General features: G+C 47.5%; 2 protein-coding genes across 6 annotated transcripts in view; one reads left to right on the top strand and one right to left on the bottom strand.

The window, feature by feature from the left end:
* bbs1 (Bardet-Biedl syndrome 1) overlaps positions 1–5,612 on the bottom strand; it is a 7,071-nt gene extending 1,459 nt beyond the window's left edge. Inside the window, exons 1-6 of the mRNA XM_055149990.1 lie at positions 5,395–5,612; positions 4,289–4,477; positions 1,443–1,643; positions 1,149–1,331; positions 798–929; positions 230–336 (exon numbers count right to left, since the gene is read on the bottom strand). Of these exons, the coding sequence (XP_055005965.1) occupies positions 230–336; positions 798–929; positions 1,149–1,331; positions 1,443–1,643; positions 4,289–4,468 (803 nt within the window). The 5' untranslated portion in view covers positions 4,469–4,477; positions 5,395–5,612. The remainder of the gene's footprint in view (positions 1–229; positions 337–797; positions 930–1,148; positions 1,332–1,442; positions 1,644–4,288; positions 4,478–5,394) is intronic.
* A 353-nt stretch (positions 5,613–5,965) lies between these two features.
* The window catches only part of LOC110166068 (kinesin-like protein KIF20A), a 25,252-nt gene continuing 3,717 nt past the window's right edge, over positions 5,966–27,500 (top strand). Inside the window, exons 1-31 of one of the 5 annotated variants that reach the window (XM_055149988.1) lie at positions 5,966–6,073; positions 8,340–8,441; positions 8,913–8,996; positions 9,196–9,294; positions 9,605–9,743; positions 10,115–10,299; positions 10,396–10,438; positions 10,570–10,712; positions 11,071–11,143; positions 11,549–11,660; positions 11,776–11,847; positions 15,925–16,059; positions 16,254–16,422; positions 17,266–17,440; positions 17,550–17,647; positions 19,581–19,678; positions 20,185–20,296; positions 20,508–20,589; positions 21,481–21,542; positions 21,662–21,760; positions 22,271–22,430; positions 23,336–23,477; positions 23,520–23,758; positions 24,736–24,857; positions 25,100–25,273; positions 25,472–25,590; positions 25,715–25,878; positions 26,116–26,190; positions 26,285–26,625; positions 26,706–26,786; positions 26,883–26,939. In XM_055149988.1, the coding sequence (XP_055005963.1) occupies positions 8,340–8,441; positions 8,913–8,996; positions 9,196–9,294; positions 9,605–9,743; positions 10,115–10,299; positions 10,396–10,438; positions 10,570–10,712; positions 11,071–11,143; positions 11,549–11,660; positions 11,776–11,847; positions 15,925–16,059; positions 16,254–16,422; positions 17,266–17,440; positions 17,550–17,647; positions 19,581–19,678; positions 20,185–20,296; positions 20,508–20,589; positions 21,481–21,542; positions 21,662–21,760; positions 22,271–22,430; positions 23,336–23,477; positions 23,520–23,758; positions 24,736–24,857; positions 25,100–25,273; positions 25,472–25,590; positions 25,715–25,878; positions 26,116–26,190; positions 26,285–26,625; positions 26,706–26,786; positions 26,883–26,939 (3,756 nt within the window). In that variant the 5' untranslated portion in view covers positions 5,966–6,073. Of the gene's footprint in view, positions 6,074–8,339; positions 8,442–8,912; positions 8,997–9,195; positions 9,295–9,604; positions 9,744–10,114; positions 10,300–10,395; positions 10,439–10,569; positions 10,713–11,070; positions 11,144–11,548; positions 11,661–11,775; positions 11,848–15,924; positions 16,060–16,253; positions 16,423–17,265; positions 17,441–17,549; positions 17,648–19,580; positions 19,679–20,184; positions 20,297–20,507; positions 20,590–21,480; positions 21,543–21,661; positions 21,761–22,270; positions 22,431–23,335; positions 23,759–24,735; positions 24,858–25,099; positions 25,274–25,471; positions 25,591–25,714; positions 25,879–26,115; positions 26,191–26,284; positions 26,626–26,705; positions 26,787–26,882; positions 26,940–27,500 lie in introns of all 5 variants that reach the window. The other 4 variants (XM_055149986.1, XM_055149987.1, XM_055149985.1 and 1 more) reach the window with 4 other exon arrangements.

Below are 27,500 nucleotides of genomic sequence, written 5' to 3'. Positions count from 1 at the left end.
CTTGTGATTCAGTCTGACTCACAGTTTTTATAGTTTTTAGAGTTCATGTGAGGTCAGTGAAATACAGTATATACAACACAGTACAGCACAGTACAGTGTACATATAGTACAGTATATTATAGTAAAGTCTATAGTATACAGTAGTAGTAGTAGTACTAGTAGTTGTAGTAGTAGTAGTAGTAGTAGTAGTAGTACAGTAGTAGTAGTAGTAGTAGAGTGGTGCACAGACCTGCGCAGCACGTACACGGCTCCGTCTCGACACGCCACAGTGATCCTGAACTCCACATCAAACTGTCCACTCACCTCCATCACCACAGGGGGCGCTGGAACACACATCTGTAACAGGAGGGGGGGGGGGGTTATTTTGTACTTTTGTCATTAGAATAAAGTCGGTGTAGTCGAGTGTAGTTTTAGGTGTAGTCGAGTGTAGTTTTAGGTGTAGTCGAGTGTAGTTTTAGGTGTAGTCGAGTGTAGTTTTAGGTGTAGTCGAGTGTAGTTTTAGGTGTAGTCGGGTGTAGTTTTAGGTGTAGTCGGGTGTAGTTTTAGGTGTAGTTGGGTGTAGTTTTAGGTGTAGTCGAGTGTAGTTTTAGGTGTAGTCGAGTGTAGTTTTGTAGTCGAGTGTAGTTTTAGTGTAGTCGAGTTAGGTGTAGTCGAGTGTATTTTAGGTTAGTCGAGTGTAGTTTTAGGTGTAGTCGAGTGTAGTTTTAGGTGTAGTCGGGTGTAGTTTTAGGTGTAGTCGGGTGTAGTTTTAGGTGTAGTCGGGTGTAGTTTTAGGTGTAGTTGGGTGTAGTTTTCACCTTGGTGAGGATAATAAAAGCCTCAGGGTCGAGCACATAAACTTCACTGGACTCTGTCCCGATCACTAAACAGCTCACACCGTCCTCGTCTGCAGTGCTCTTCTTCAGAGTCCCCATGCACGTGATCACTGTCTGAAACACGTAAACAACATATATAACATTTATAAAACATGTATATAACATGTATAACATATATAACATGTATATAACTACTATATATGATTTTTCATGCATAGATGTTACTTCATAAAGACAAAAAAACATTAAATGAGAGGATGTGTCCAGAACAGGGTCTCCTGATTGGCTGTTGTGGTCTGTACCTGTCTCCTGATTGGCTGTTGTGGTCTGTACCTGTCTCCTGATTGGCTGTCCCTGGTGCAGCGTCACAAACTCGTCCATGTTCTCTGGTTCTAGGGAGAGGAACCGGAGGGAACGCTGGGACAGAGGCAGCTCCGATTTACTCCTGATGCCCTCCAGAAGGTCCTTCAGAGCCAGAGGGTCGATCTGCCCGGAGCGCACCTGCTGCCACACCTCCTGCAGCCAATCAGAGGACAGTCCTGGTTCAGTCCTGGTTCAGTTCCGGTTCAGTTCCGGTTCAGTCCTGGTTTAGCTTTAGTTTAGTCCTGGTTTAGTCCTGGTCCAGACCTGTTCCAATGGGTCCACCTCGAGTCCTGGGAGGGTGAACTTGAAGTACGGTCTGAGGTTCTTGTAGATGTAAACACAGGGTCCAGAGGCCACAGCCAGAGCAGGAACCCGAGGCTCGTTTAGGTCCATGAAGAAGGCCACCAGACCCGACGGGAGGTCCAGCAGGGAGGACTCACTCACCAGAGAGGTCCCACGGAACACCTGAGGAGACATGACCGAAACATCACCAAAATATCACCGAAACATCACCAAGACATCACTGAGGCATGACCGAAACATCACCAAGACATCACTGAAACATCACAGAGACATCACCGAAAAATCACCAAAACATCATAGAGACATCATCAAAACATCACCGAAACATCAACGAGACATCACTGAGACATGACCAAAACATCACCAAGTCATGACCGAGGCATGACCGAGGCATGACCGAACCATCACCGAAATATCACCGAGACATCACCGAGACACCACCGAGACATCACTGAAAAATCATCAAAACATCACCGAGACATGACCGAGACATCACCAAAAACTCACAGAACCATCACCGAAACATCACTGAGACATCACCAAGACATCATCGAAACATTACAGAGACATCACTGAAACATCACAGAAATAACACTGAGACATCACCGAGACATCACCAAAACATCACTGAGACATGACTGAGACATCACCAAAAAATCACAGAACCATCACCGAAACATCACAGAAACATCACCAAGACATCACCGAGACATCACCGAAACATGACTGAGACATCATTGAGACATCACAGAACCATCACCGAAACATCACTGAGACATCACCAAGACATCACCGAGACATCACTGAGACATCATCGAGACATCACAGAAACATCACAGAAACATCACCAAGACATCACCGAGACATCACCGAAACATGACTGAGACATCACCGAGACATCACTGAGACATCACCGAGACATGACTGAGACATCACTGAGACATCACCGAAACATCACTGAGACATCACCGAGACATCACCGAGACATCACTGAGACATCATCGAGACATCACAGAAACATCACCGAGACATCACCGAGACATCACCGAAACATCAATGAGACATCACCAAAAAATCACCGAAAAATCATCAAAACATCACCGAGACATCACCAAAACATCACTGAGACATGACCAAGACATCACCAAAAAATCACAGAAGCATCACAGAAACATCACTGAGACATCACCAAGACATCACCGAAACATCACAGAAACATCACAGAAACATCACTGAGACATCACCGAGAAAGCATCAGAGTATGACTAATCCACGTGAGATGTTTCTGCTCCGTGTGTGAGATGCTTCTGCTCCGTGTGTGAGATGTTTCTGCTCCATGTGAAATCTTTCTGCTCCATGTGTGATGTTTCTGCTCCATGTGTGTGATGTTTCTGCTCCGTGTGAGATGTTTCTGCTCCATGTGAGATGTTTCTGCTCCATGTGAGATGTTTTTGCTCCGTGTGTGTGATGTTTCTGCTCCATGTGAGATGTTTCTGGTCCGTGTGTGAGATGTTTCTGCTCCGTGTGAGATGTTTCTGGTCCGTGTGTGATGTTTCTGCTCCATGTGAGTTGTTTCTGCTCCGTGTGATGTTTCTGCTCCGTGTGTGTGATGTTTCTGCTCCGTGTGAGATTTCTGCTCCCTGGGTGAGATGTTTCTGCTACGCGTGTGAGATGTTTCTGCTCCATGTGAGATGTTTCTGCTCCATGTGAGATGTTTCTGCTCCATGTGAGATGTTTCTGCTCCGTGTGAGATGTTTCTGCTCCGTGTGTGAGATGTTTCTGCTCCATGTGAGATGTTTCTGCTCCGTGTGAGATGTTTCTGCTCCATGTGAGATGTTTCTGCTCCATGTGAGATGTTTTTGCTCCGTGTGTGTGATGTTTCTGCTCCATGTGAGATGTTTCTGCTCCGTGTGAGATGTTTCTGGTCCGTGTGTGAGATGTTTCTGCTCCCTGTGTGTGATGTTTCTGCTCCGTGTGTGTGATGTTTCTGCTCCGTGTGAGATGTTTCTGGTCCGTGTGTGATGTTTCTGCTCCATGTGAGATGTTTCTGCTCCGTGTGTGTGATGTTTCTGCTCCATGTGAGATGTTTCTGCTCCGTGTGAGATGTTTCTGGTCCGTGTGTGAGATGTTTCTGCTCCATGTGAGATGTTTCTGCTCCCTGTGTGTGATGTTTCTGCTCCGTGTGAGTTGTTTCTGCTCCGTGTGAGATGTTTCTGCTCCGTGTGTGTGATGTTTCTGCTCCGTGTGAGATGTTTCTGGTCCGTGTGTGAGATGTTTCTGCTCCCTGGGTGAGATGTTTCTGCTACGCGTGTGAGATGTTTCTGCTCCATGTGAGATGTTTCTGCTCCGTGTGAGATGTTTCTGCTCCCTGTGTGTGATGTTTCTGCTCCGTGTGAGTTGTTTCTGCTCCGTGTGAGATGTTTCTGCTCCGTGTGTGTGATGTTTCTGCTCCGTGTGTGTGATGTTTCTGCTCCGTGTGAGATGTTTCTGCTCCGTGTGAGATGTTTCTGGTCCGTGTGTGAGATGTTTCTGCTCCCTGGGTGAGATGTTTCTGCTACGCGTGTGAGATGTTTCTGCTCCATGTGAGATGTTTCTGCTCCGTGTGAGATGTTTCTGCTCCGTGTGAGATGTTTCTGCTCCGTGTGTGAGATGTTTCTGCTCCGTGTGTGAGATGTTTCTGCTCCATGTGAGATGTTTCTGCTCCGTGTGAGATGTTTCTGCTCCGTGTGAGATGTTTCTGCTCCGTGTGTGAGATGTTTCTGCTCCGTGTGTGAGATGTTTCTGCTCCGTGTGAGATGTTTTGGTACCTTGAGCTTCATCCCGGAGCCCAGGGACCCGCTGGAGGACGAGCCCAGATCAGCCACGACCAGACAGTTCTCCCCGTCCCCACTGAGGTCCGACAGGTCCATGCAGGAGGACAGAGTGTTCAGACCGGCCACGGGGTCAGAGTGGGCCTCCAGCCACGGACTCGGACCAGACTCTGACATCTCCACAACCTGAGGACCACAGAGAAGGTCAAAGAGGAGAAAGGAGAGAGGGAAAACTCAGAACTAAACCAGGACTGAACCAGGACTAAACCAGGACTAAACTAGGACTGAACCAGGACTAAACCAGAACTAAACCAAGTCTAAACCAGGTCTAAACCAGAAATAAATAAGAACTAAACTCAGGACTAAACCAGGTCTAAACCAGGACTAAACCAGGTCTAAATCAGAAATAAATAAGAACTAAACTCAGGACTAAACTCAGGACTAATCCAGGATTAAACCAGGACTAAAACAGGACAAAAACCAGAACTAAACCAGGTCTAAACCAGAAGTAAATAAGAACTAAATCAGGACTAAACCAGGATTAAACCAGGACTAAACCAGGACTGAACCAGGACTAAACCAGAACTAAACCAGGTCTAAAAACAGAAATAAATAAGAACCAAACTCAGGACTAAACCAGGATTAAACCAGGACTAAACCAGGACTGAACCAGGACTAAATCAGAAATAACTAAGAACTAAACTCAGGACTAAACCAGGACTAAAACAGGACTGAACCAGGATTAAACCAGGACTGAACCAGGGCTGAACCAGGACTGAACGAGAACTAAACCAAGTCTAAATCAGGACTAAACCCAAGACTAAGCAGGACCAATACAGAGCTGAATTAAGGCCAAAACCAAGAGACTAAACCAGGACTAAACCAGGTCTAAAACAGAACTGAACCAGGACTAAACAAGTCCACCCCGTTGATCCTGCGCTGTGGTAAATGAGCTTCAGAAAGAATGTACACATTAAACATTAAAACACAAGAAAATCGTGAGTAAATCGTGAGTAAATGTTGAGTAAATCGTGAGTTCGTTCCTGAACATCTGAATTAATCCCAAACGCGGCGCTTTGATGCTCTGTGTTTTCCGCTCTCACCGTTACCAAGGCAACGCGTCCGCTTCAGGAGCTCTTCCCGCGAAGGATTTGGTCTTTTGGACAGAATAAAATGTTTATTTCTGACCAATTCGGTTCAAATCATTTTAATAAACAGATACGTGTTCCGACGGAGGCCAGGTGTGGACGCTAGCGGCGCTGCGGAGAAAGATAATCCACAAAATCCACTAAATCCGACTTGATTCTGCCGTCAGCGCCAGGCACGGCTCACGGTGATGACGTCAACAAACGACGACGGCGCAGTTTTGTAGTTTTTAACTTTTTACAGTCTTTAATTAATCGATACTCTTGTGAGAATAATGCAACACTTTAAAGCAGAGATGATTTTGTGTTTTTAGACGTTAAATTATATAAGGTAAATGTTTTAATTATGCGGAATGAATCATGTGATCAAAACACGCAGATTTTACACAACACATCTTATAATTATTTATTGAAGATATTGTGTAGTGGCTGTGTTTAATTTTATGCGTTTATTAAAATCTAAAAAAGTTCTAATTCAGTCTGTTTTTGTTCTCGTCGGATGTGACGTAAGACGCAGCTCGCTCTGTGATTGGCCCGCGCGGTTCTCGCAGTTTAAAAAGAAGCCCGCCGCGGCGCTCACGAACGGCCCATGTTTTTACTTTTATTTGTCTGATTTTTGGGAATAAAACGCTCCACGGTGAGTCACAATCATGCAGCACTTTACCCACGTCCAAGGACACGTCTCTGTAAAAGTATTCACCGCGAAAAGTCTCGTAAAACGCCAGAATCAGACGAACATTTGAACCAGTGCTAACTGTGGCTAATGTTAACAACACGGTTTAAAGTTGGATTAAAGTTCCGTTTGTGTGAAATAAACTCACGATTTTCTCTCAGATGTTTATTACAATGATCCGGACGCGTGGGTTCAGCCTCTAGAACAGCCAACGTGTATCATTATTCTCTGTAAATGTTAAAACAGATGAACTAGGACCCTAAAGCCTTTTATTTGACTTGATTATGTCAAAATGTCTCAAAGTTACAAGAGTTTAGAGCGACCCGAGTTTAGAATAAAATTGTGGGTGTTTCGTAATAATAATAAAATAGTGAATCTGCACTCGGCTCATTCATGATGAACATGAGTCAGTATTTTCACATTTTCTCGTTTTTAAACAGATTTTCTGTATTTTGCCAAAACATGTCAGGTTATGTCTTTTTACTGTCGGCACTATCAGACTGGACAAAAACTATGATAGTCCTGGTTTAGTCCTGGTTTGTTTAGATCAGATTGGTCAACAAAAGGGACACCTGGGACATGTCTGGTATAAAACTGGGACAGATTAGTGGTTTTGTATAAATCTGCAGGGACACAGGGAACACTGGGGGGACACTGGGACTGTCCTGGGGACACAGGGACGTCTGGACTAGGGATGGGCATGATTAGTCGATTAATCGATAATTGATCATTAAGAATTTCATCAATTACGTAAATTTTAATCGACAAACCGAATGTAGGTTGCTGTGTGTAGTGTGACTAAACAGGTCTGTACATGTGTCTCTGCATCAGAAGGAGCGAGACACAAACAGTGGGTCAGTCTGTAACGTACCGAAGCACAAATGAGTATTTAACGATGACTTGTACAAGAAATTCCACACTTTCCGTTGCGTTGGGGACAAGTGTGAGTCTATGTGCACAGTGGATAAAGCAGCACATATGTTTCTGTGTCCAGTGGGAAAAAATTTTTCCAGGTGAGAGGCCCCGCTCCCCTCCCCCCGTACGGTGTCCTGGTTTTGACAAACGCAAATCTGGTCACACTAACCTGTATTCACCTGAGTCATGCCTTTTAATCCGACAGAAACTGACCGCATCAGCGACACAAGAGCTTAGTTTTATCTTCACTTAGTTTATGCAAATTAAATTTAATCGAATGCCCATCCCTAGTCTGGACTCTCTAGTCAAAAGTCCATTTAGGATTTTCCCTGGATGATTTGTGTTTATTATCGCTGTAACCAATCCAAATCTGTCGGGACGATATTATCACGATATTTCTTCATATTGTGTGCGCTGAAATGAATCATGGGAAATGTAGTTCCTGATGTTTATAAACTGTTGCTTCTATAATACCTGCATTTAAACAAAGGAACTTGTGATTGTAAATATTGTGACGCCCACGATATTATTGTGAGACTTTTGACGATACGACATCACCATATTTCAGTTCTTCTTACATCTCTGCTCTTTACTGTTGCAGCATCAGATTCGTCCAAAATAGACACACTGGGACATTTTTCTCTGTATAATTTGGGACAAGTCAGTGTTTATGTATAAATGTGCAGGGACAGGGGACGTGTGCATTTTAATGCTTCGTTTTTCACTTGTGACTTTTGGACTTTTGAAGTTTTATTTTGTCTTTTTTTTTTATTAAATATAAAAATGTATAAAAACCAAATGACTGGTTTATATGTGAGTAAAGTCCAGGCGTTTAGTTTCTGTGGAGATTTATTTACCTCTGCAGTGTGTGTGTGTGTGTGTGTGTGTGTGTAACAGTTGTGTGTTGTTGTGTAAAGATGGAGTGGTCTCTGTGTGTGTGTGTGTGTGTGTGTGTAATAGTTGTGTAACAGTTGTGTGTTGTTGTGTACAGTTGGAGTGGTCTGTGTGTGTGTGTGTGTGTGTGTGTGTGTAATAGTTGTGTAACAGTTGTGTGTTGTTGTGTACAGATGGAGTGGTCTCTGTGTGTGTGTGTGTGTAATAGTTGTGTAACAGTTGTGTGTTGTTGTGTACAGTTGGAGTGGTTTGTGTGTGTGTGTAATAGTTGTGTAACAGTTGTGTGTTGTTGTGTACAGATGGAGTGGTCTGTGTGTGTGTGTGTAATAGTTGTGTAACAGTTGTGTGTTGTTGTGTACAGATGGAGTGGTCTGTGTGTGTGTGTAATAGTTGTGTAACAGTTGTGTGTTGTTGTGTACAGATGGAGTGGTCTCTGGTGGGGAGGCCGGAGAGGGTGGGGCCAGTGGAGGTGGAGGACATAAGGAAAGACCTGCTCAGGGACTTCACTGCTCTGCCCACAAAGGTACTACACAAGTACTACACACTACTACACAGTAATACTCGGTAATACTCAGTACTACAGTACTACACAGTAGTGTACACTTAAATAGAAATCAGCTGAGTTGTTTTCTTTATGAAACTAAGTCAGTTAATCTGTGCACATTTATATTGTATTAATTACACCTGCACTTTGTCATAAATCTCAACACATTTGAACCACAAAAGTGATGTGTCTCTAACACACACACGCGCACACACACACACACACACACTTCACTTTATACTAGGCAGTGTGGGTGAAGTGTCTTGCCTAAGGACACAACAACAGTTTGTTGACTCTGACCAGACTCTACCTGTGAGTGTGTGAGATGTGATGGGATCAGACTTTGACAAACCGACGTGGCCACAAACAAGACGCGACATCTGCTGCTCTACGTTCACATTTCATTTTATTATGATGGACACATCCCCCCCCCCCGTGTTGTGTGTCCAGCAGGAGGTGCAGTCTGAAAACCTGCAGGTGTTTCTCAGAATTCGACCGTTCACTTCGGCCGAGAGCGACAGCGGAGACACACAGGTACAAATATTACAAATACTACTCCTGCATTTAATACTACAACTACTATAGGTACAAATTCTACTCCTGTATTTAATACTGCGACTACTATAGTACAAATACTACTCCTATATTTAATACTACGACTACTATAGGTACAAATACTGTTACTGCATTTAATCCTTTCCTCGTGCTCGTGCTGTGACCTGGTTCTTGTCAGGACTGTGTGGCGATCGAGGGGTCGGACACTGTGATCCTCAAAGCTCCAAGAACCAACAAGTCTCTGCCTCAGACGGGCCAAAGGTTCAGCTTCACCCAGGTACGACCTCCCCCTCCCCAGACGCCTCCCCAGACGCCTCCCCTGTCTGTCCTCACCTGTCTCACCCGTCTCACCCGCCTCACCCTGTCTCACCCGTCTCACCTGTCTCACCCTGTCTCACCCGTCTCACCTGTCTCACCCGTCTCACCCGTCTCACCTGCCTCACCGTCTCACCCGCCTCACCCGTCTCACCCGTCTCACCTGTCTCACCCGCCTCACCCGTCTCACCTCACCCGTCTCACCCGCCTCACCCGTCTCACCTGTCTCACCTGTCTCACCCGCCTCACCTGTCTCACCTGTCTGTGTGCAGGTGTTCAGTCCGGACTCGTCTCAGAGGGCCGTGTTCGAAGGCTCCGTTCGTTCTCGTGTTCGTGACGTTCTGGACGGAGGAAACTGTTTGGTCTTCACATACGGAGTAACCAACGCCGGAAAGACCTTCACCTTCCTCGGTCAGGCCTGGTCTAGTCCTGATCTAGTCCTGGTCTAGTCCTGGTCTAGTCCTGGTCTAGTCCCTGGTCTAGTCCTGGTCTAGTCTGGTCTAGTCCTGGTCTAGTCTCTAGTCTAGACTCTGGTCTAGTCTGGTCTAGTCCTGGTCTAGTCTCTGGTCTAGTCTGGTCTAGTCTCTGGTCTAGTCTCTGGTCTAGTCTCTGGTCTAGTCTCTGGTCTAGTCCTGGTCTAGTCTCTAGTCTAGTCTCTGGTCTAGTCCTGGTCTAGTCTCTAGTCTAGTCTCTGTTCTAGTCCTGGTCTAGTCTCTGGTCTGCTCCTGGTCTGGTCTCTGGTCTAACCCCGCTCTTGTCTCTGGTCTTGTGTGTGGTTTCAGGTCCGGACCATGACCTGGGGCTCCTGCCTCGGTCTCTGGCTGTGATCTTTAACAGTCTGGAGGGTCGTCTTTACTCTCGCTGTGACCTGAAGCCTCTGAGGTGCAGAGATTACACCAGACTGACCCCAGACCAGCAGAACCTCGAGAGCGCCACCAAGAGGACGCTCCTGAAGCTGTTCAAAGAGGTACCACACCATTCAGCCTGTGTGGGCTTTGGTCTGGGTTTAGTCCTGGTTTAGTCCTGGTTTAGTCCTGGTTCTGACCTGTTTTTCTCTCCACAGACGGACAAAAGCCTGACCTCGGGGAAGTCCACGTTTCTGGACGGTTGGTTCTTTTCTTTTGTTGTTTTTCATGCTTGGCTACAGAGTCTGGTTGGAGTTTAGGCTCTGGGGACCTTTTGGGTAACTGTTTGGTGACCATGACTGCTGAAGGTGTGAGATGTTTGTGATTTGTAGGTTCTAACGTGACGGACTCGAGCCTCAGCAGCTCCTCTGAACACGACTCCTTTGTCCTGGACGTGGACGACTCAGTCAAGTTCTCCGTTTGGGTTTCCTTCTGCGAAATCTACAACGACAACATCCATGACCTGCTTGAGCACGTACGCACCAAACCACACCATCCACACTCAGGACACTTCTATCACACTCACGACTCTTCAGTTTCAATCTGAGTCTGGCTCCAGCACAGATGTTCTGTTGCAGATCTCAGCAGCTCTTGAGGAGTTTCTAAATTCATGTTGTTGAATAATGAGGCTCTGAATACAGAAGGGAAATGAGGAAGAACTTTGGACCATTGCAAACGTTCAAATGAACTCGTTTAGTTTTTCATGTTTTAAGACACTGAAAATCTGGTACAGAGACTTTAAAGCTGCTAGAGGAGTTTTTATTCCACACACATCGTGCTCCAGGAGCATTCACACGTCCCAGTGTCACTGAACTCACCTGTGCTGCCTTCAGGTTCCACATGGACATCAGAAGAGAACAGTGCTGCGTCTGTCACAGGACGTCAAGGGGAACTCCTTCATCAAAGGTAAAACCCAGAATCACATTTAAACTTTTATTTGAGATTTCACACGAGTGGAAAACAACTGATCAGGATTTAAGAGCGGAATCATTCTGCCACATGTACTTCTGTAATCTCATGTTCTGATGTTCCTCATCACAAACCTCAAGACGTTCTAGAGGTTCTCCTCCATGCATTTGTAATACCCCAGAGCAGAACTTACCCTCTTTAGTACCCCACACGGAAATACCCCAGACCAGTACAGTACTCACCCCATTCACATGCCCCGTGTGTCTGTGTCTGTGTGTGTGTGTCCGTGTGTGTATCTGTTTGTGTGTGTGTGGTGTGTGTCCGTGTGTGTGTGTGTGTGTGTGTGTGTCCGTGTGTGTGTGTGTGTGTGTGTGTGTGTGTCCGTGTGTGTGTGTGCGTCAGACCTGCGCTGGGTTCAGGTGAACAGTTCTGACGAGGCCTACAGAGTCATGAAGATCGGCAAGAAGAACCAGAGCATCTCAGCCACTCGACTCAACCAACTCTCCAGCAGAAGGTACACAACACACACACAACGCACAACACACACACACACACAGACGCTCATTCACTTATTCACACACTCTTTGTGTGTGTGTGTGTATAACTCTGTGTGTGTTGTGTGTTTTTAGTCACAGTATCTTCAGTATCAGACTGATGAAGATCGATGATGTGGGAGTACCTCGAGTCGTGTCCATCAGCGAGTGAGTCTCTCTCTCCAGATCTTCACACGGACCTGACTCCTGTTCCTCACGCGGACCTGACCCCTGTTCCTCACGCGGACCTGACTCCTGTTCCTCACGCGGACCTGACCCCTGTTCCTCACGCGGACCTGACTCCTGTTCCTCACGCAGACCTGACTCCTGACTGTGAGAGCAGGCCTCAGTGAGCTTCATGTGACTGGAGCTGTGGGAGGTGTTGCCCTGGAAACACTTTATACAGGAGCCCACAGTCTGGAGAAATGCTGTTTCCTCAGAGGAAAGGTGCACTGCCCCCTGGAAGTGCCTCTGGAGATTCCTCTGCAGGTTCCTCTGCAGGTTCCTCTGCAGGTTCCTCTGCAGGTTCCTCTGCAGGTTCCTCTGGAGGTGCCTCTGGAGGTGCCTCTGGAGATTCCTCTGCAGGTTCCTCTGCAGGTTCCTCTGCAGGTTCCTCTGGAGGTTCCTCTGGAGGTTCCTCTGGAGGTTCCTCTGGAGGTTCCTCTGGAAGTGCCTGTTGGATTGAATATGCAGAATGTTCTTTACTAAACAAATCCAATGCAGTTTCAGAAGGTTCTTCAGCTCAGGATTTTGTGTTTGTGGAGATGTTGGTGGAGATGTTGGTGGAGATGTTGGTGGAGATGTTGGTGGAGATGTTGGTGGAGATGTTGGTGGAGATGTTGGTGGAAATGTTGGTGGAGATGTTGGTGGAGATGGGACGGTGGAGATGTTGTGGAGATGGGACGGTGGAGATGTGAAGGTGGAGATGTTGTGGAGACTCAGGGACTTGTGTCTTCGTGTCTCAGACCTTCAGGGTTTGAGTCCAGAGGTTTGATGTTTGACGTTCTGCTGTTAGAACAAGAGACGATATGATTTAACTTCTTGGGTTCTTTTTAAAGACAATGCAGTAAAGTGTATTTACCTTGTTGACATGTTTCGGCTGCTGCTGCATCTTCAGAACTGTCACCGGTGTTGGTGTTGACGTGTCGTATATCAGCTGTTGTTACTTCCTGTAGGTGTGGTCAACCTGATGGACCTGCAGGTCGCTCAGACTGACCACGCCTCCCGTCGCCCGGTGTGTCTGGAGGAGGGTGTCCCAGGTGTGTGAAAGGAGGAACGCGCCGTCGTCACGGTTAATTCTGTCCGTGCCTCGTTTCCTGATTTCAATGTCCTCCTTGATCCAGCGTTTGAACTTGTTGTTTTCTGATCCGATGACCCGAGCCCCGTCCCGATCCATAATGTGGTTGTTCCTTTTACAGTGTCTGATGTGGCGGATTTTAGGTTTTCCTGTTCTGCTTTGTCTTTTTGTTCTGGTGAGTCTCCCTGACGTTTCCTTTTCGCATTCCTTTTGGTGTTCCTTTTTTCGGATGTGAAATGCTCGGCCTGTTTCCCCTATGTATGATTTATTGCATGATTTGCATTGAATTTCGTAGATGGCATTGCATTTTTGTTCTTGTGGGATTTTGTCCTTGGGGTGTACGAGTTGTTGGCGGAGTTTTGTGTATGGTTTTACTACAGTGCTTATGTTGTGTTTTTTCATGTCTCTCTGGATGGGTTCGGTTATTCCTCTGATGTTCAGTAGTGTGACTATGTTTTTATCCTGCTGCCCTGTGTTCAATTGTTGTTTTTTTCCGGGGTTTGTTGGTTTTATTGATAACTTGTTGTTTATGGCCCAGCTGGGATATTGACATTGTTTGAGTGCTTGTATGATGTGTCTCTCCTCTTCCTCCCTGTCGGTCTGTGATGAGTGTGGCCCGTTCCAATAATGTTCTTACTACTGAAAGTTTGTGTGCAGTGGGATGTTGGGATGTCCAGAGTAGATATTGGTCAGTGTGTGTAGGTTTCCGGTATACAGTAATTTTGATGCTGCCGTCTGCGATGTGGTGGATTTTAATGTCCAGAAAAGATATGGCTCCGTCTTTCTCCTCCTCGTGTGTGAATTGAATGTTTCCTGTGTCGTCTTGTGTGTTGAGATGGTCTGTGAGTTCTTGCGTGTGTCCTTGCTGTATTTTTTCCAGGATGTCATCTACGTAGCGTTTCCAAAAGGTTAAAGGGCATTGTGGTGGTGCGGTGTTGAAAGCTTTCTGTTCCAGGTCCTCCATGAAAAAACTGCTCATTATTGCTGATAGTGGATCTCCCATTGCGAACCCCTCTTTCTGTCTGTAAATTATGCTGTTGTACTGAAAATATGTAGATTTGGCCACGAAACTTAATAATTGTGTAATGTCATCAACTGTTAGATTTGTGCGTTTTTTGAGTGTTCTGTCCTTTTTAAGTTTTTCCTGTACTATGCGTAGTGTGACATCCACGGGTGTTTTAGTGAACAGTGATATGACGTCGTGTGATATGAGTATTTCATCCGGTGCTATTGTAATGTTTTTTAGTTCCTGTGCCTATTGTTTCGCATTCTTGCAGTGGAATTTAGTTTGACCGATGATTGGTTTTATTATTTCGACCAGGGCTTTGGATAAATTGTATGTTACCGAACCTATGCTATCGACTATCGGGCGGAGCGGCGTGTCTGTTTTGTGGGATTTTCGGGGTTCCGTAAATGCGCGGGGTGATGCTGGCTGTAGGGATTAAATCGTCGTATGCGTCTCGGGTGATTTTTTTTCTGTTCTGATAGGGGTTTGAGTAACGTTTTGAGGGTTCGTTTCTTTTCCTCTGTCGGATTCTTTCTTATGATTTCGTAGGTGTCGGTGTCTGCGAGTAGTGCTTCCATTTTATGTTCGTATGTTTTCGTGTCCAATATGACTGTTGTCCTGCCTTTATCTGCGGGTAAAATAATGATTGTGTTGTCTTTTTTCATGTGACTAATGGCTTTCCTTTCCTTCTTGGTTATATTGCTTTTCGGTCATTTGGCGGTTTTTAGAATCCCTGTCACTGTGTTGCGTAAATCTGCTTTCTGTCCCTGGTTTGGTGTTTTTTGGCATGTTAATTCCGTGGCTAATATGTATTCTTCTATGGGTATTTTGTTAGGGGTGGTGGCAAAGTTAAGTCCTCGTGCAAGTACGTTTGTTTCTGTTTCTGTGATTTTTCGCTGAGTTAAATTGCATACCCATTTATCTTTATTTTTTAGTGAGGTTTCGATTTTACGGTGTTTTTTCTCTATTAGTAATTTTAACTTCCTAACGTGGCGGTCCTTAGTTGTTTTAAATCCTAATTCGTATGTTTTTTCTAAATGTTTGCTAACCTGTCGCTGTGCCTCTTCTTCCATGGGGAAAAGCCGTCTGTATTTCTCGCTTTCGTCCATTAGTTCTCATTCAATGTTTTTCTGTTTATTGATAGTGATGCGAATCCTTTCATTTAATAGTGCTTTTTTGGCCTTATTAACAATTTGTTTTGCATTATGGGTTGGGATCGGGGTCTTGATGTTAATACTAGCTGGCGTGATGTTCTCGTCTCTGCATCGGAGGTTGAAGCGTAGGTGGTTATTATAGCGGGCGCGCGCCTTTTCCAGCCTCTCCAAATGGCGAAGTGCTTTGACACCTCTTTGTCCAAATCTTCTTCATATTAAGCCAATGATGTTCATTTTGTCTTCTTATATACTTTAACTTCTTAGGTTCTTTTTAAAGACAATGCAGTAAAGTGTATTTACCTTGATGACATGTTTCGGCTGTTAGCTGCAAGCCATCTTCAGAACTGTCACCGGTGTTGGTGGTGACGTGTCGTATATCAGCTGTTGTTACTTCCTGTAGGCGTGGTCAGACCTGATGGACCTGGCAGGTGGCTCAGACTGACCACGCCTCCCGTGTCACCAACACCGGTGACAGTTCTGAAGATGGCTTGCAGCTAGCAGCCGAAACATGTCAACAAGGTAAATACACTTTACTGCATTGTCTTTAAAAAGAACCTAAGAAGTTAAAGTATATAAGAAGACAAAATGAACATCATTGGCTAAAGAGACGGTATGAGATGTTCTCCTGAGTGACTCTCATTGGTCTGGTTTGGCTCAGGTTGACTCTCTTTGGTCTGGTTTGGTCTGGTTTGGCTCAGGTTGACTCTCTTTGGTCTGGTTTGGCTCAGGTTGACTCTCTTTGGTCTGGTTTGGCTCAGGTTGACTCTCTTTGGTCTGGTTTGGCTCAGGTTGGCCCTGTGTGACCTGGCTGGCTCGGAGCGATGTTCTCGGACTCAGAACTGTGGAGAACGTCTGAAGGAGGCGGGAAACATCAACAGTTCACTGCTCACGCTCAGCAAGTGCATCAGCGCCATGAGAAGCAAGTGAGTACTACAAAAACTACTGCAAATACTTCTAAAAATACTGCAAATACTACAAATACTTCTGTAGGCTCCTGTCTTCCTGATGCCCTGTTCTTGGTGTTCTTCTCCACATTGTTCTCACTGTTCTCCTGAGGTTCAAGCAGCACATTCCTCCATGTTCTAACTCCTCGTTCTTCTCCTCTCGTTCTCCTCAGGTTTCAGCAGCACGTTCCGTTTCGAGAGTCCAAACTCACTCACTTCTTGCAGTTCTTCTTCTGTGGCTCGGGGTCAGGAAAGGTCACGATGGTCGTGAACATCAACCAGAGCTCGTCCAGTTTAGACGAGACTCTCAACGTGCTCAAGTTCTCCGCTCTGGCCCAGAAGGTACTACTACTACTGCAAATACTACTACTACTACTCCTGTTGTTGTTAGAACTCACAAAACTCCAAACTCAGACGTGAGGCTGTTGTGGAGGTGGAGGTTCCATGTTCTGGTGGAGGTCTCATGTTCTACCTCAGGTTCCTCAGGTCTGGATCCCATCAAGTCCCACTGACAGAACTGAGCTGAACCTTTAGAACATTTCCTGATTGTAGAAGGACCTGGATCAGAGCGAGTAGAGCGCAGGCATTTGCTACGTTTCCATGAGAGCTCTAACTCAGAATAAAAATCATTTAATTTTGAATCAAACTGAATTTGTCCTTAAAAAGTTCATGTAAACACTGAATTCTTAATGAAAATGTTGATTGTGATTTAATCTTAATAGTGAAGTAAATGTTTGTTTTCTTCAGATTTTAAATCTGAGTGAATTAGTTTCCTGGATCATGTTTCACGTTTCTTCTTGTTAAAATGCTGCTGGTGCTTCATGCTCGTCGTGTCGTCCTTCTGACGCGTTGATCTGGACGATCCGGCTCCTCCAGTCCTGTCTTGGGACTTTGATCCACGTCTCTTTGGATTTGTAAGCGGGATGTGGGAGTGGGCTGAGGTTTTGTCTTCTTCCTCCTTCTCCGACGTAAATCTGTTGGTGTCTCTGTCCAATCAGAACCCCCCCCCCAGACGCTGAGACACATTCAATAAAAAACATTTAACCAGTTTAACATAAAACACCAACTCAACCTCAACCTCGACTTCAGGACTCGTGTGAGGAGCGTTTGACCTCTGACCCCCACAGGATGAGCTCATGTGACCCAGAGTTGAGTTTGACCTTTGACCTTGTCCCTGTGGTCCAGGTGGTGGTCCTGACCGCGCGGCCCGCTCCCCTGGACGCCGCCCCCCACAGGTCGGCCATGGAACTGTCCCTGATCATCGACGAGGCGGAAACACGACGCTTCAGAGGGAGGAAGAGCTCCATGGTCTGGGAGCGCAGCCTGGAGGACGTGCTGGAGACGGACGACGGCCACAGCGGTACGGGAGGGCATCCGGGCTAATCCAGGAGCGCGGGAGGGCATCCGGGCTAATCCAGAGCCTGTTGGTCCGGATGCCCTCCCATGGTCCCTCATGTGTTTTGCTGCAGATTTGACTGAAGAAGAAGAAGAAGAGGAGGAGGAAGAGCAGAGTGAGATGGAGGACACAGTCCTGGAGGCAGCAAACACAACAATGGAGAACACACAGGTAACACACACACACACACAGGTAACACACACACACACACACGCACAGGTAACACACACGCACAGGTAACACACACACACACACAGGTAACACACACACACAGGTAACACACACACAGGTAACACACACAAACACACACAGGTAACACACACACACACACACACAGGTAACACACACACACAGGTAACACTAACACACACACACACAGGTAACACTAACACACACACACAGGTAACACACACACACAGACACACACAGGTAACACACGCACAGGTAACACACACACACGCACAGGTAACACACACGCACAGGTAACACACACGCACAGGTAACACACACGCACAGGTAACACACACACACAGGTAACACACACACACAGGTAACACACACACACAGGTAACACACACACACAGGTAACACACACAACACAGGTAACACACACACACAGGTAACACACACACACAGGTACACACACACACACAGGTACACACACACACACACAGGTACACACACACACACACACACAGGTAACACACACACAGGTACACACACACACACAGGTAAACACACACACACGCACAGGTAACACACACACACAGGTAACACACACATACACACACACAGGTAACACACACATACACACACACAGGTAACACACACATACACACACACAGGTAACACACACACACACACAGGTAACACACAACACACACAGGTAACACACACACACACAGGTACACACACACACACACACACAGGTAACACACACACACACACACACAGGTAAACACACACACAGGTAACACACACACACAGGTAACACACACACACACAGGTAACACACACACACACACAGGTAACACACACTGTATTTTCCTGTTTTTTGTCTCAGTATCAGCGTGTCACCACGGTAACACTGATACGAAGATTATGTGTTCGTGCTGAACCGTTTGGGTTCGGTACAGGGCTGTGCACGAACAAGTGTGCGCACTTTGTGTGTGTTTCAGAGCGTGCGTCGTGTCGTGTGTTCCAGAGCGTGTGTGGTGTGTTTCAGAGTGTGTGTGGTGTGTGTTTCAGAGTGTGCGTCGTGTGTTTCAGAGTGTGTGTGGTGTGTTTCAGAGTGTGTGTGGTGTGTTTCAGAGCGTGCGTGTCGTGTGTTTCAGAGCGTGTGTCGTGTGTTTCAGAGCGTGTGTCGTGTGTTTCAGAGTGTGTGTCGTGTGTTTCAGAGTGTGCGTCGTGTGTTTCAGAGTGTGTGTGGTGTGTGTTTCAGAGTGTGCGTCGTGTGTTTCAGAGTGTGTGTGGTGTGTTTCAGAGTGTGTGTGGTGTGTGTTTCAGAGTGTGTGTCGTGTGTTTCAGAGTGTGCGTCGTGTGTTTCAGAGTGTGTGTGGTGTGTTTCAGAGCGTGCGTGTCGTGTGTTTCAGAGCGTGCGTCGTGTGTTTCAGAGTGTGTGTCGTGTGTTTCAGAGTGTGTCGTGTGTTTCAGAGTGTGTCGTGTGTTTCAGAGTGTGTCGTGTGTTTCAGAGCGTGCGTCGTGTGTTTCAGAGTGTGCGTCGTGTGTTTCAGAGTGTGCGTCGTGTGTTTCAGAGCGTGCGTGTCGTGTGTTTCAGAGTGTGCGTCGTGTGTTTCAGAGTTCGTGTCGTGTGTTTCAGAGTGTGTGTGGTGTGTTTCAGAGTTCGTGTCGTGTGTTTCAGAGTGTGTCGTGTGTTTCAGAGTGTGTCGTGTGTTTCAGAGTGTGCGTCGTGTGTTTCAGAGTGTGTGGTGTGTTTCAGAGCGTGCGTGGTGTGTTTCAGAGTGCGTGTCGTGTGTTTCAGAGCGTGTGTCGTGTGTTTCAGAGTGTGTCGTGTGTTTCAGAGTGTGCGTCGTGTGTTTCAGAGCGCGCGTCGTGTGTTTCAGAGGTGTGTGTGGTGTGTTTCAGAGTGTGTCGTGTGTTTCAGAGTGTGTGCGCTCTGAGGTTGGTGTTGGAGGCTCAGATCAGAGAAGAAGTCAGCGCAGAGTTTATGGAACTGTTCAACAAAATGGAGAAAGACTACAGGTACTACTACTGCAAATACTATTACTACGGTCCTGTTTCAGCCCTGTTTCAGCCCTGTTTCAGCCCTGTTTCAGCCCTGTTTCAGCCCTGTTTCAGCCCTGTTTCAGTCCTGTTTCAGTCCTGTTTCAGCCCTGTTTCAGCCCTGTTTCAGCCCTGTTTCAGTCCTGTTTCAGCCCTGTTTCAGCCCTGTTTCAGTCCTGTTTCAGTCCTGTTTCAGCCCTGTTTCAGCCCTGTTTCGGTCCTGTTTCAGTCCTGTTTCCTGTTTCAGCCCTGTTTCAGCCCTGTTTCAGCCCTGTTTCAGCCCTGTTTCAGCCCTGTTTCAGCTCTGTTTCAGTCCTGTTTCAGTCCTGTTTCAGCTCTGTTTCAGCCCTGTTTCAGCCCTGTTTCAGCCCTGTTTCAGTCCTGTTTCAGCCCTGTTTCGGTCCTGTTTCAGCCCTGTTTCAGTCCTGTTTCAGTCCTGTTTCAGTCCTGTTTCAGTCCTGTTTCAGCCTGTCTGTGGTCCTCAGTGAGCGTTTGGAGAAGGAGCGTGAGATCCTGGAGGAGCGTGCAGAGAAACGGGTCGAGATCCTCAAGAACCTCGTGCACCGAACTGTGGACCTGTCAGCTCTGGAGCGACAGGTGAGGACAGGTGCAGACAGGTGCTATGGGCCCAGAGGAGGCACCTGATCCACGAGCACTCTGACTTATCACATGCACACTCTGACCCTGTGTATGTTGTGTGTGTGTGTCTGTGTGTGTCTGTGTGTGTGCATGTTGTGTGTGTTGTGTGTGTTGTATGTGTGTTTGTGTGTGTGTGTGTGTGTGTGTGTGTGTCTGTGTCTGTGTGTAGGACACAGAGGGAGTTATGTTGGAGAGCATCATCAGCGCTCAGGACCTGGAGAAGATCAGAGAAGAACAGAACAACACAAAAGGTCTCAACAACACACACACACATACACACACAGACACAGAATACACTCACACACACACACAAAATATACACACACACATACACACACACAGACACAGAATACACACACATACACACAAAATACACTCACACACACAGAATATACACACACAGAATACACACGCACACACAAAATATACACACACACACACAAAATATACACACACTCACACACACAAAATATACACACACACAAAATATACACACACTCACACACACAAAATATACACACACAGAATACACACACACTCACAGAATATACACACGCACACACAAAATACACTCACACACACAGAATACACTCACACACACACAAAATATACACACACAGAATACACACACTCACAGAATACACACACACTCAGAATATACACACGCACACACAGAATACACTCACTCACACACAAAGAATACACACACACAGACACAGAATACACACACAGATACTCTGACTCTCTGTTGTGTGACTCTGTTGTGTGTCTGTTGTGTGACTCTGTTGTGTGTCTGTTGTGTGACTCTGTTGTGTGACTCTGTTGTGTGTCTGTTGTGTGACTCTGTTGTGTGACTCTGTTGTGTGTCTGTTGTGTGTCTGTTGTGTGACTCTGTTGTGTGACTCTGTTGTGTGACTCTGTTGTGTGTCTGTTGTGTGACTCTGTTGTGACTCTGTTGTGTGTCTGTTGTGTGACTCTGTTGTGTGACTTTGTTGTGTGTCTGTTGTGTGTCTGTTGTGTGACTCTGTTGTGTGACTCTGTTGTGTGACTCTGTTGTGTGTCTCTGTTGTGTGACTCTGTTGTGTGACTCTGTTGTGTGACTCTGTTGTGTGTCTGTTGTGTGACTCTGTTGTGTGTCTCAGAGTTGCAGATGCTGCGTGTGCAGAGGCAGGAGACTCTGGACCAACTGCAGGCAGCCCGACAGGTGAGACCCTGCCACCTGAGCACTGTTCGTGTGTGGTGACAGGGGATAATGTAATTCTGTGTGTGTGTGTGTTGTGTGTCAGTGTGTGATATAAACATGTGTTGTGCGTCCGTGTGCAGCAGGTTTCTGAACTCGCTGAACTCTGTCGACAAAAAGACGACGTCATCAACAAACTCACCTGCACCTTAGACCAGACCGTGGAGGACGCCACCAGAGAGGTACAGGGACTGGGACCTGGACTGGGACCTGGACTGGGACCTGGACTGGGACCTGGACTGGAACTGGACTGGGACTGGACCGGGACTGGGACTGGAACTGGACTGGGACTGGACTGGAACTGGACTGGGACTGGGACAGGGACTGGACTGGAACTGGACTGGGACTGGGACAGGGACTGGACTGGAACTGGACTGGGACTGGGACAGGGACTGGACTGGGACTGGACTGGAACTGGGACTGGACCGGGACTGGACTAGACAGGGACTGGACTGGGACAGGGACTGGACAGGGACTGGAACTGAACTGGACTGGACCGGACCGGGACTGGACTGGGACTGGACTGGACTGGGACAGGGACTGGACCGGGACTGGACTGGGACTGGATTGGGACTGGATTGGGACTGGATTGGACCGGGACTGGACCCGGGACTGGACCCGGGACTGGACCCGGGACTGGACCTGGTTTAGGATGAGGGTGGACCTAATGGATCCTTGATGTTGTGTCTCAGCGTTCTGTGGTGGAGTCCGTGCGAGCAGAACTGATGAAGCTCCAACAGAACTGCTCCTGTCTGAGGAGACAAGGAGACGAGACGAGGGAGCGAGGAGACGAGGAGAGGAAACGGCCGAGAGGCTCCAGTGAAGACGAAACGGCTCCGGCCAAAAAGAGAGGTGACTACAACTCCCAGAATGCACCTGAGCAGCAGCCTCAGACACACACACTCATTCACACTTTCACAACAGATTATTTTTCCAGACCAAGGTTTAGTTTGTCTTCATCACAGCTTCATGTGACTCTGAGGAGCACGGAGAACATGAGGAACACGAGAAACACGAGGAGCACTAGGAACTTGAAGAGCCCGAGGAACACGAGGAGCACTAGGAACACGAGGAACATGAGGAGCCCGAGGAACACGAGGAGCCCGAGGAACACGAGGAGCACGAGGAACACGAGGAACACGAGGAACACGAGGAACACGAGGAACACTAGGAACACGAGGAACACGAGGAGCACAAGGAACATGAGGAACATGAGGAGCACTAGGAACTTGAAGAGCCCGAGGAACATGAGGAACACGAGGAGCACGAGGAACACGAGGAACATGAGGAACACGAGGAGCCCGAGGAACACGAGGAGCACAAGGAACACGAGGAACATGAGGAGCACTAGGAACTTGAAGAGCCCGAGGAACATGAGGAGCCCGAGGAACACGAGGAACACGAGGAACACGAGGAACACTAGGAACACGAGGAACACGAGGAACACTAGGAACACGAGGAACACTAGGAACATGAGGAACATGAGGAACATGAGGAACACGAGGAACACGAGGAACACGAGGAGCCCGAGGAACATGAGGAACATGAGGGCTCAAACTATCACAGAGGAACAAAAATTTCAACCTGGGTATGAAAAAAGAATCTTTTAAAGTAAATCACTGCGAGAAGGTCCAAGGATGAGTCCTGGTCCATGTAGGAGTTCAGGACTCTCTCAGGTGTGGTCCTGACTCAGACCTGGTTTCGGTGTGGTCCTGGTCCAGGTCTGGTCCTGACTCAGATCTTGTCTGGTTCCTCAGTGCTGTTGGAGGAGGAGATCTGGAGACTTCATGAAGAGAACGACCAAAAAGAACATCTCATCTGTGAACTGAGACAACAGAGAGACCAGGAGGAGACCAGGCTGAACCAGACTATAACCAGACTACAGGAGGAGGAGACCAGGCTGAACCAGACTATAACCAGACTACAGGAGGAGGAGACCAGGCTGAACCAGACTGTAACCAGACTACAGGAGGATCTTCAGCAGAGGAACCAGGAGGAGACCAGACTGAACCAGACTATAACCAGACTACAAGAGGATCTTCAGCAGAGGAACCAGGAGGAGACCAGGCTGAACCAGACTATAACCAGACTTGAGAAGGACCTGGAGCAGAGGCAGGAGGAGCTGGAGTGTGTGAGGAAGCAGCAGGTGGAGCTGGAGACCAAAGTCCAGGAGCAAACAGGTAAAACACAAAACATGTGACACACTCAGGTCTGACTCCAGGTCATGTGTGCATCGGGTTGTGTGTTCATGTGTGTGTTGTGTGTTCATGTGTGTGTTCGTGTGTTGTGTGTTCATGTGTGTGTTGTGTGTTCATGTGTGTGTTGTGTGTTCATGTGTGTGTGTTGTGTGTTCATGTGTGTGTTTTGTGTTCATGTGTTGTGTTGTGTGTTCATGTGTGTGTTGTGTGTTCATGTGTGTGTGTTGTGTGTTGCAGAGTCAGGTTGTGTGTTCATGTGTGTGTTCATGTGTGTGTTGTGTGTTCATGTGTGTGTGTTGTGTGTTGCAGAGTCAGGTTGTGTGTTCATGTGTGTGTTGTGTGTTCATGTGTGTGTGTTGCAGAGTCAGGTTGTGTGTTCATGTGTGTGTGTTGTGTGTTGCAGAGTCAGGTTGTGTGTTCATGTGTGTGTTGTGTGTTCATGTGCTGTGTGTGCATGTGTGTGTTGTGTGTTCATGTGTGTGTGTTGTGTGTTCATGTGTGTGTTGTGTGTTCATGTGTGTGTGTTGTGTGTTGCAGAGTCGGGTTGTGTGTTCATGTGTGTGTTGTGTGTTCATGTGTGTGTTGTGTGTTCATGTGTGTGTTGTGTGTTCATGTGTGTGTTGTGTGTTCATGTGTGTGTGTTGTGTGTTGCAGAGTCGGGTTGTGTGTTCATGTGTGTGTTGTGTGTTCATGTGCTGTGTGTTCATGTGTGTGTTGTGTGTTCATGTGCTGTGTGTTCATGTGTGTGTTGTGTGTTCATGTGTGTGTTGTGTGTTCATGTGTGTTGTGTGTGTGTGTGTTGTGTGTGTGTTGCAGAGTCGGGTTGTGTGTTCATGTGTGTGTGTTGTGTGTTCATGTGTGTGTTCATGTGTGTGTGTTTGTGTGTTGTGTGTGTTCATGTGTGTGTTGTGTGTTCATGTGTGTGTTGTGTGTTCATGTGTGTGTGTTGTGTGTTGCAGAGTCGGGTTGTGTGCGCTGTGACTCGGTGTTCGAGTCGTTAGAGTCTGAACAAAGGGAAACGTCTCGACTCGACAAAGAAAACAAAGCTCTGGTCAAAGGAATGTTCCAGCTGCAGAACCAGGTACATGACCACGCCCCCGACCCTTTGACTCCGCCCCCTGACACTCTGACCACGCCCCCTGACACTCTGACCACATTCCCTGACACTCTGACTACGCCTCCCGACACTCTGACCACGCCTCCCGACACTCTGACCACGCCCCCTGACCCTTTGACCACACTCTCGTGGACAGAGCACCCCCTCGCGGTCGGACAGAGCGCCCCCTCGCGGTCGGGGTCAGGCTGACGCTCTTCTGTTCTCAGGTGACCGACCTGCAGAAGCAGCTGCGCTCTGAGAGTGATCGCTCTGACAGCCTATCAGACGAGCTCACCTGCACCAAGACCCGCCTCCACAGCCTCCAGAGCCAATCAGACGAGAGAGAGCACTCCCTCCTCCAGCTCCGACAACAAATGGACAAAGACAGACAAGACTCCAAGGTTAGTCCTGATTTGGTCCTGATTTAGTCCTGATTTAGTCCTGGTTTAGTCCTGGTTTAGTCCTGGTTTAGTCCTGGTTTAGTCCTGGTTTAGTCCTGGTTTAGACCTGGTTTAGACCTGGTTTAGACCTGGTTTAGACCGGGTTTAGACCGGGTTTAGACCGGGTTTAGACCTGGTTTGACTCTGGTCCGTGGGCAGGAGGAGGTCGTGTTCCATGAGGCGATGGATCGTCTCAAACACGAAAGTGAATCTGCTCTGAGGAAATCTGCAGAAAAAACTCAACGAATCCAAGAACTGCAAGAAAAACTACAACACAGGTACTTTTACTTTTACTACTACTACTACTACTACTACTGCTACTAGTACTACTACTACTACTGCACATAATTGTTCTTTTCGTTCTTTGTCCTTTTCATTCTTTTCGTTCTTTGTTGTTTTTAGGGAGCGTCTGTGTGCGGAGCTGAGGGAGGAATCGACCAATCAGAGGGCTGCGTTTGAGCGTTTGGAGGCGGAGCTAAAGGAGCGCTGTGCTTCACTCGAACAGAGACTGGAGACGACGGAACTAGAACGCGCGGAACGAGAACGCACAGAACAACGGAACAGAGGTCTGCCCCTGTCTGCCCCTGTCTGCCCCTGTCTGCCCCTGTCTGCCCCTGTCTGCTCCTGTCTGCTTCTGTCTGCCCCTGTCTGCTCCTGTCTGCTTCTGTCTGCTCCTGTCTGCTCCTGTCTGCCCCTGTCTGCTCCTGTCTGCCCCTGTCTGCTCCTGTCTGCTTCTGTCTGCTCCTGTCTGCTCCTCTTGCTCCTCTGGTTCTGACCTGGTTCCTCTGGTTCCTCTGTTTCAGACCTGCTGGAACTGGTGTCTCTGAGGGAGCAGACTGTGGCTGAAGCTCACGCTCAAATGGAGACTCTGAGGAAAGGTCTGAACTTTGATTAATTTCAACAATTCTCCAAAGTTCAGTCCTGGTTTAGTTCTGGTTTAGTCCTGGTTAAATCTGTGTTATATTATTTCAGAGTTGGAGCTTTTGAGAGAGCAGCTCCAGAATCCAGAGGAGGAGGAGGAGAACCAGCTCCAACACCAAAACCCTGAGGAGACCCACTACCAGGAGAAACATCAGGAGGAGGAGGAGGTGGTGCAGGAGGAGAGGAAGGTGACCGTGGTGGAGGAGCTGAAAGAGGAGCTCCAAAAACTGCAGCAGAGACGAAACAACAGGACGAGAAAACAGGAGCAGAGCCAAGAACCTGAGAACATCCAGGAGAAGACGGACAAGAACCAAGTCGAGGAGAGGAGGATGGAGGCGGTGAAGAGGGAGGTGCAGAGGTTCAGAGAGCTGCAGAACCACCACAACGTCCAGGTGCGTGATCTTTGGACACCAGACACTTAACACAGTTTGGAATAAATTCTTCTGAAGACTAAAGTGATGTGTTTGAGCAGAGAACGTCTCCGGAGAAGATGATGGAGCGAAGAAGGACCCCCAGGACCACAGGGAGGAAGAGGAAAAGCTGTGAGGTCCAGGTACAGGTCCTTCACAATAAGAGTCTAAACCTACAAACAGCTGTGAGTCGGGTCCTTCACAATAAGAGTCAAAACTGTGTTCTGTCTTCTTCTCAGGGTTTGGTCTCCAGTGAGAACAAGAGGAACCGAGGCAGAGCCCAACTGAGCAAACAGGTGACTCCTCATCCAAACATCTCCTCATCCAAACATCTCCTCATCCAAACATCTCCTCATTTCAACATCTCATCATCCATACATCTCATCATCCAAACATCTCCATCCAAACATTCTCTCCCAGGACTGTGTCTCATCTGAACATCATGAACCACACGAGCGCACACACGTCTGTCTCATGTCGGTGTGTTTCAGTCTGAGGTCCATGTTTCAGTCTGAGGTCCTGGGGGACATGTTTCAGTCTGAGGTCCTGGAGGACATGTTTCAGTCTGAGGTCCTGGGGGACATGTTTCAGTCTGAGGTCCTGGAGACATGTTTCAGTCTGAGGTCCTGGGGGACATGTTTCAGTCTGAGGTCCTGGGGACATGTTTCAGTCTGAGGTCCTGGGGGACATGTTTCAGTCTGAGGTCCTGGAGGACATGTTTCAGTCTGAGGTCCTGGAGGACATGTTTCAGTCTGAGGTCTGGGTTCAGTCTGTTTCAGTCTGAGGTCAGTCTGGAACATGTTCAGTCTGAGTCCATGTTCAGTCTGAGTCCTGGGGGACATGTTCAGTCTGAGTCA

The sequence above is a fragment of the Boleophthalmus pectinirostris genome, unplaced genomic scaffold, assembly GCF_026225935.1.
Source record: "Boleophthalmus pectinirostris isolate CB_2022bp ecotype Guang Dong unplaced genomic scaffold, ASM2622593v1 HiC_scaffold_14, whole genome shotgun sequence".
NCBI classification, from domain to species: domain Eukaryota; kingdom Metazoa; phylum Chordata; class Actinopteri; order Gobiiformes; family Gobiidae; genus Boleophthalmus; species Boleophthalmus pectinirostris.
Note: the sequence above shows the minus strand (reverse complement) of the source record. Positions and strands in the feature narration are given on the sequence as shown.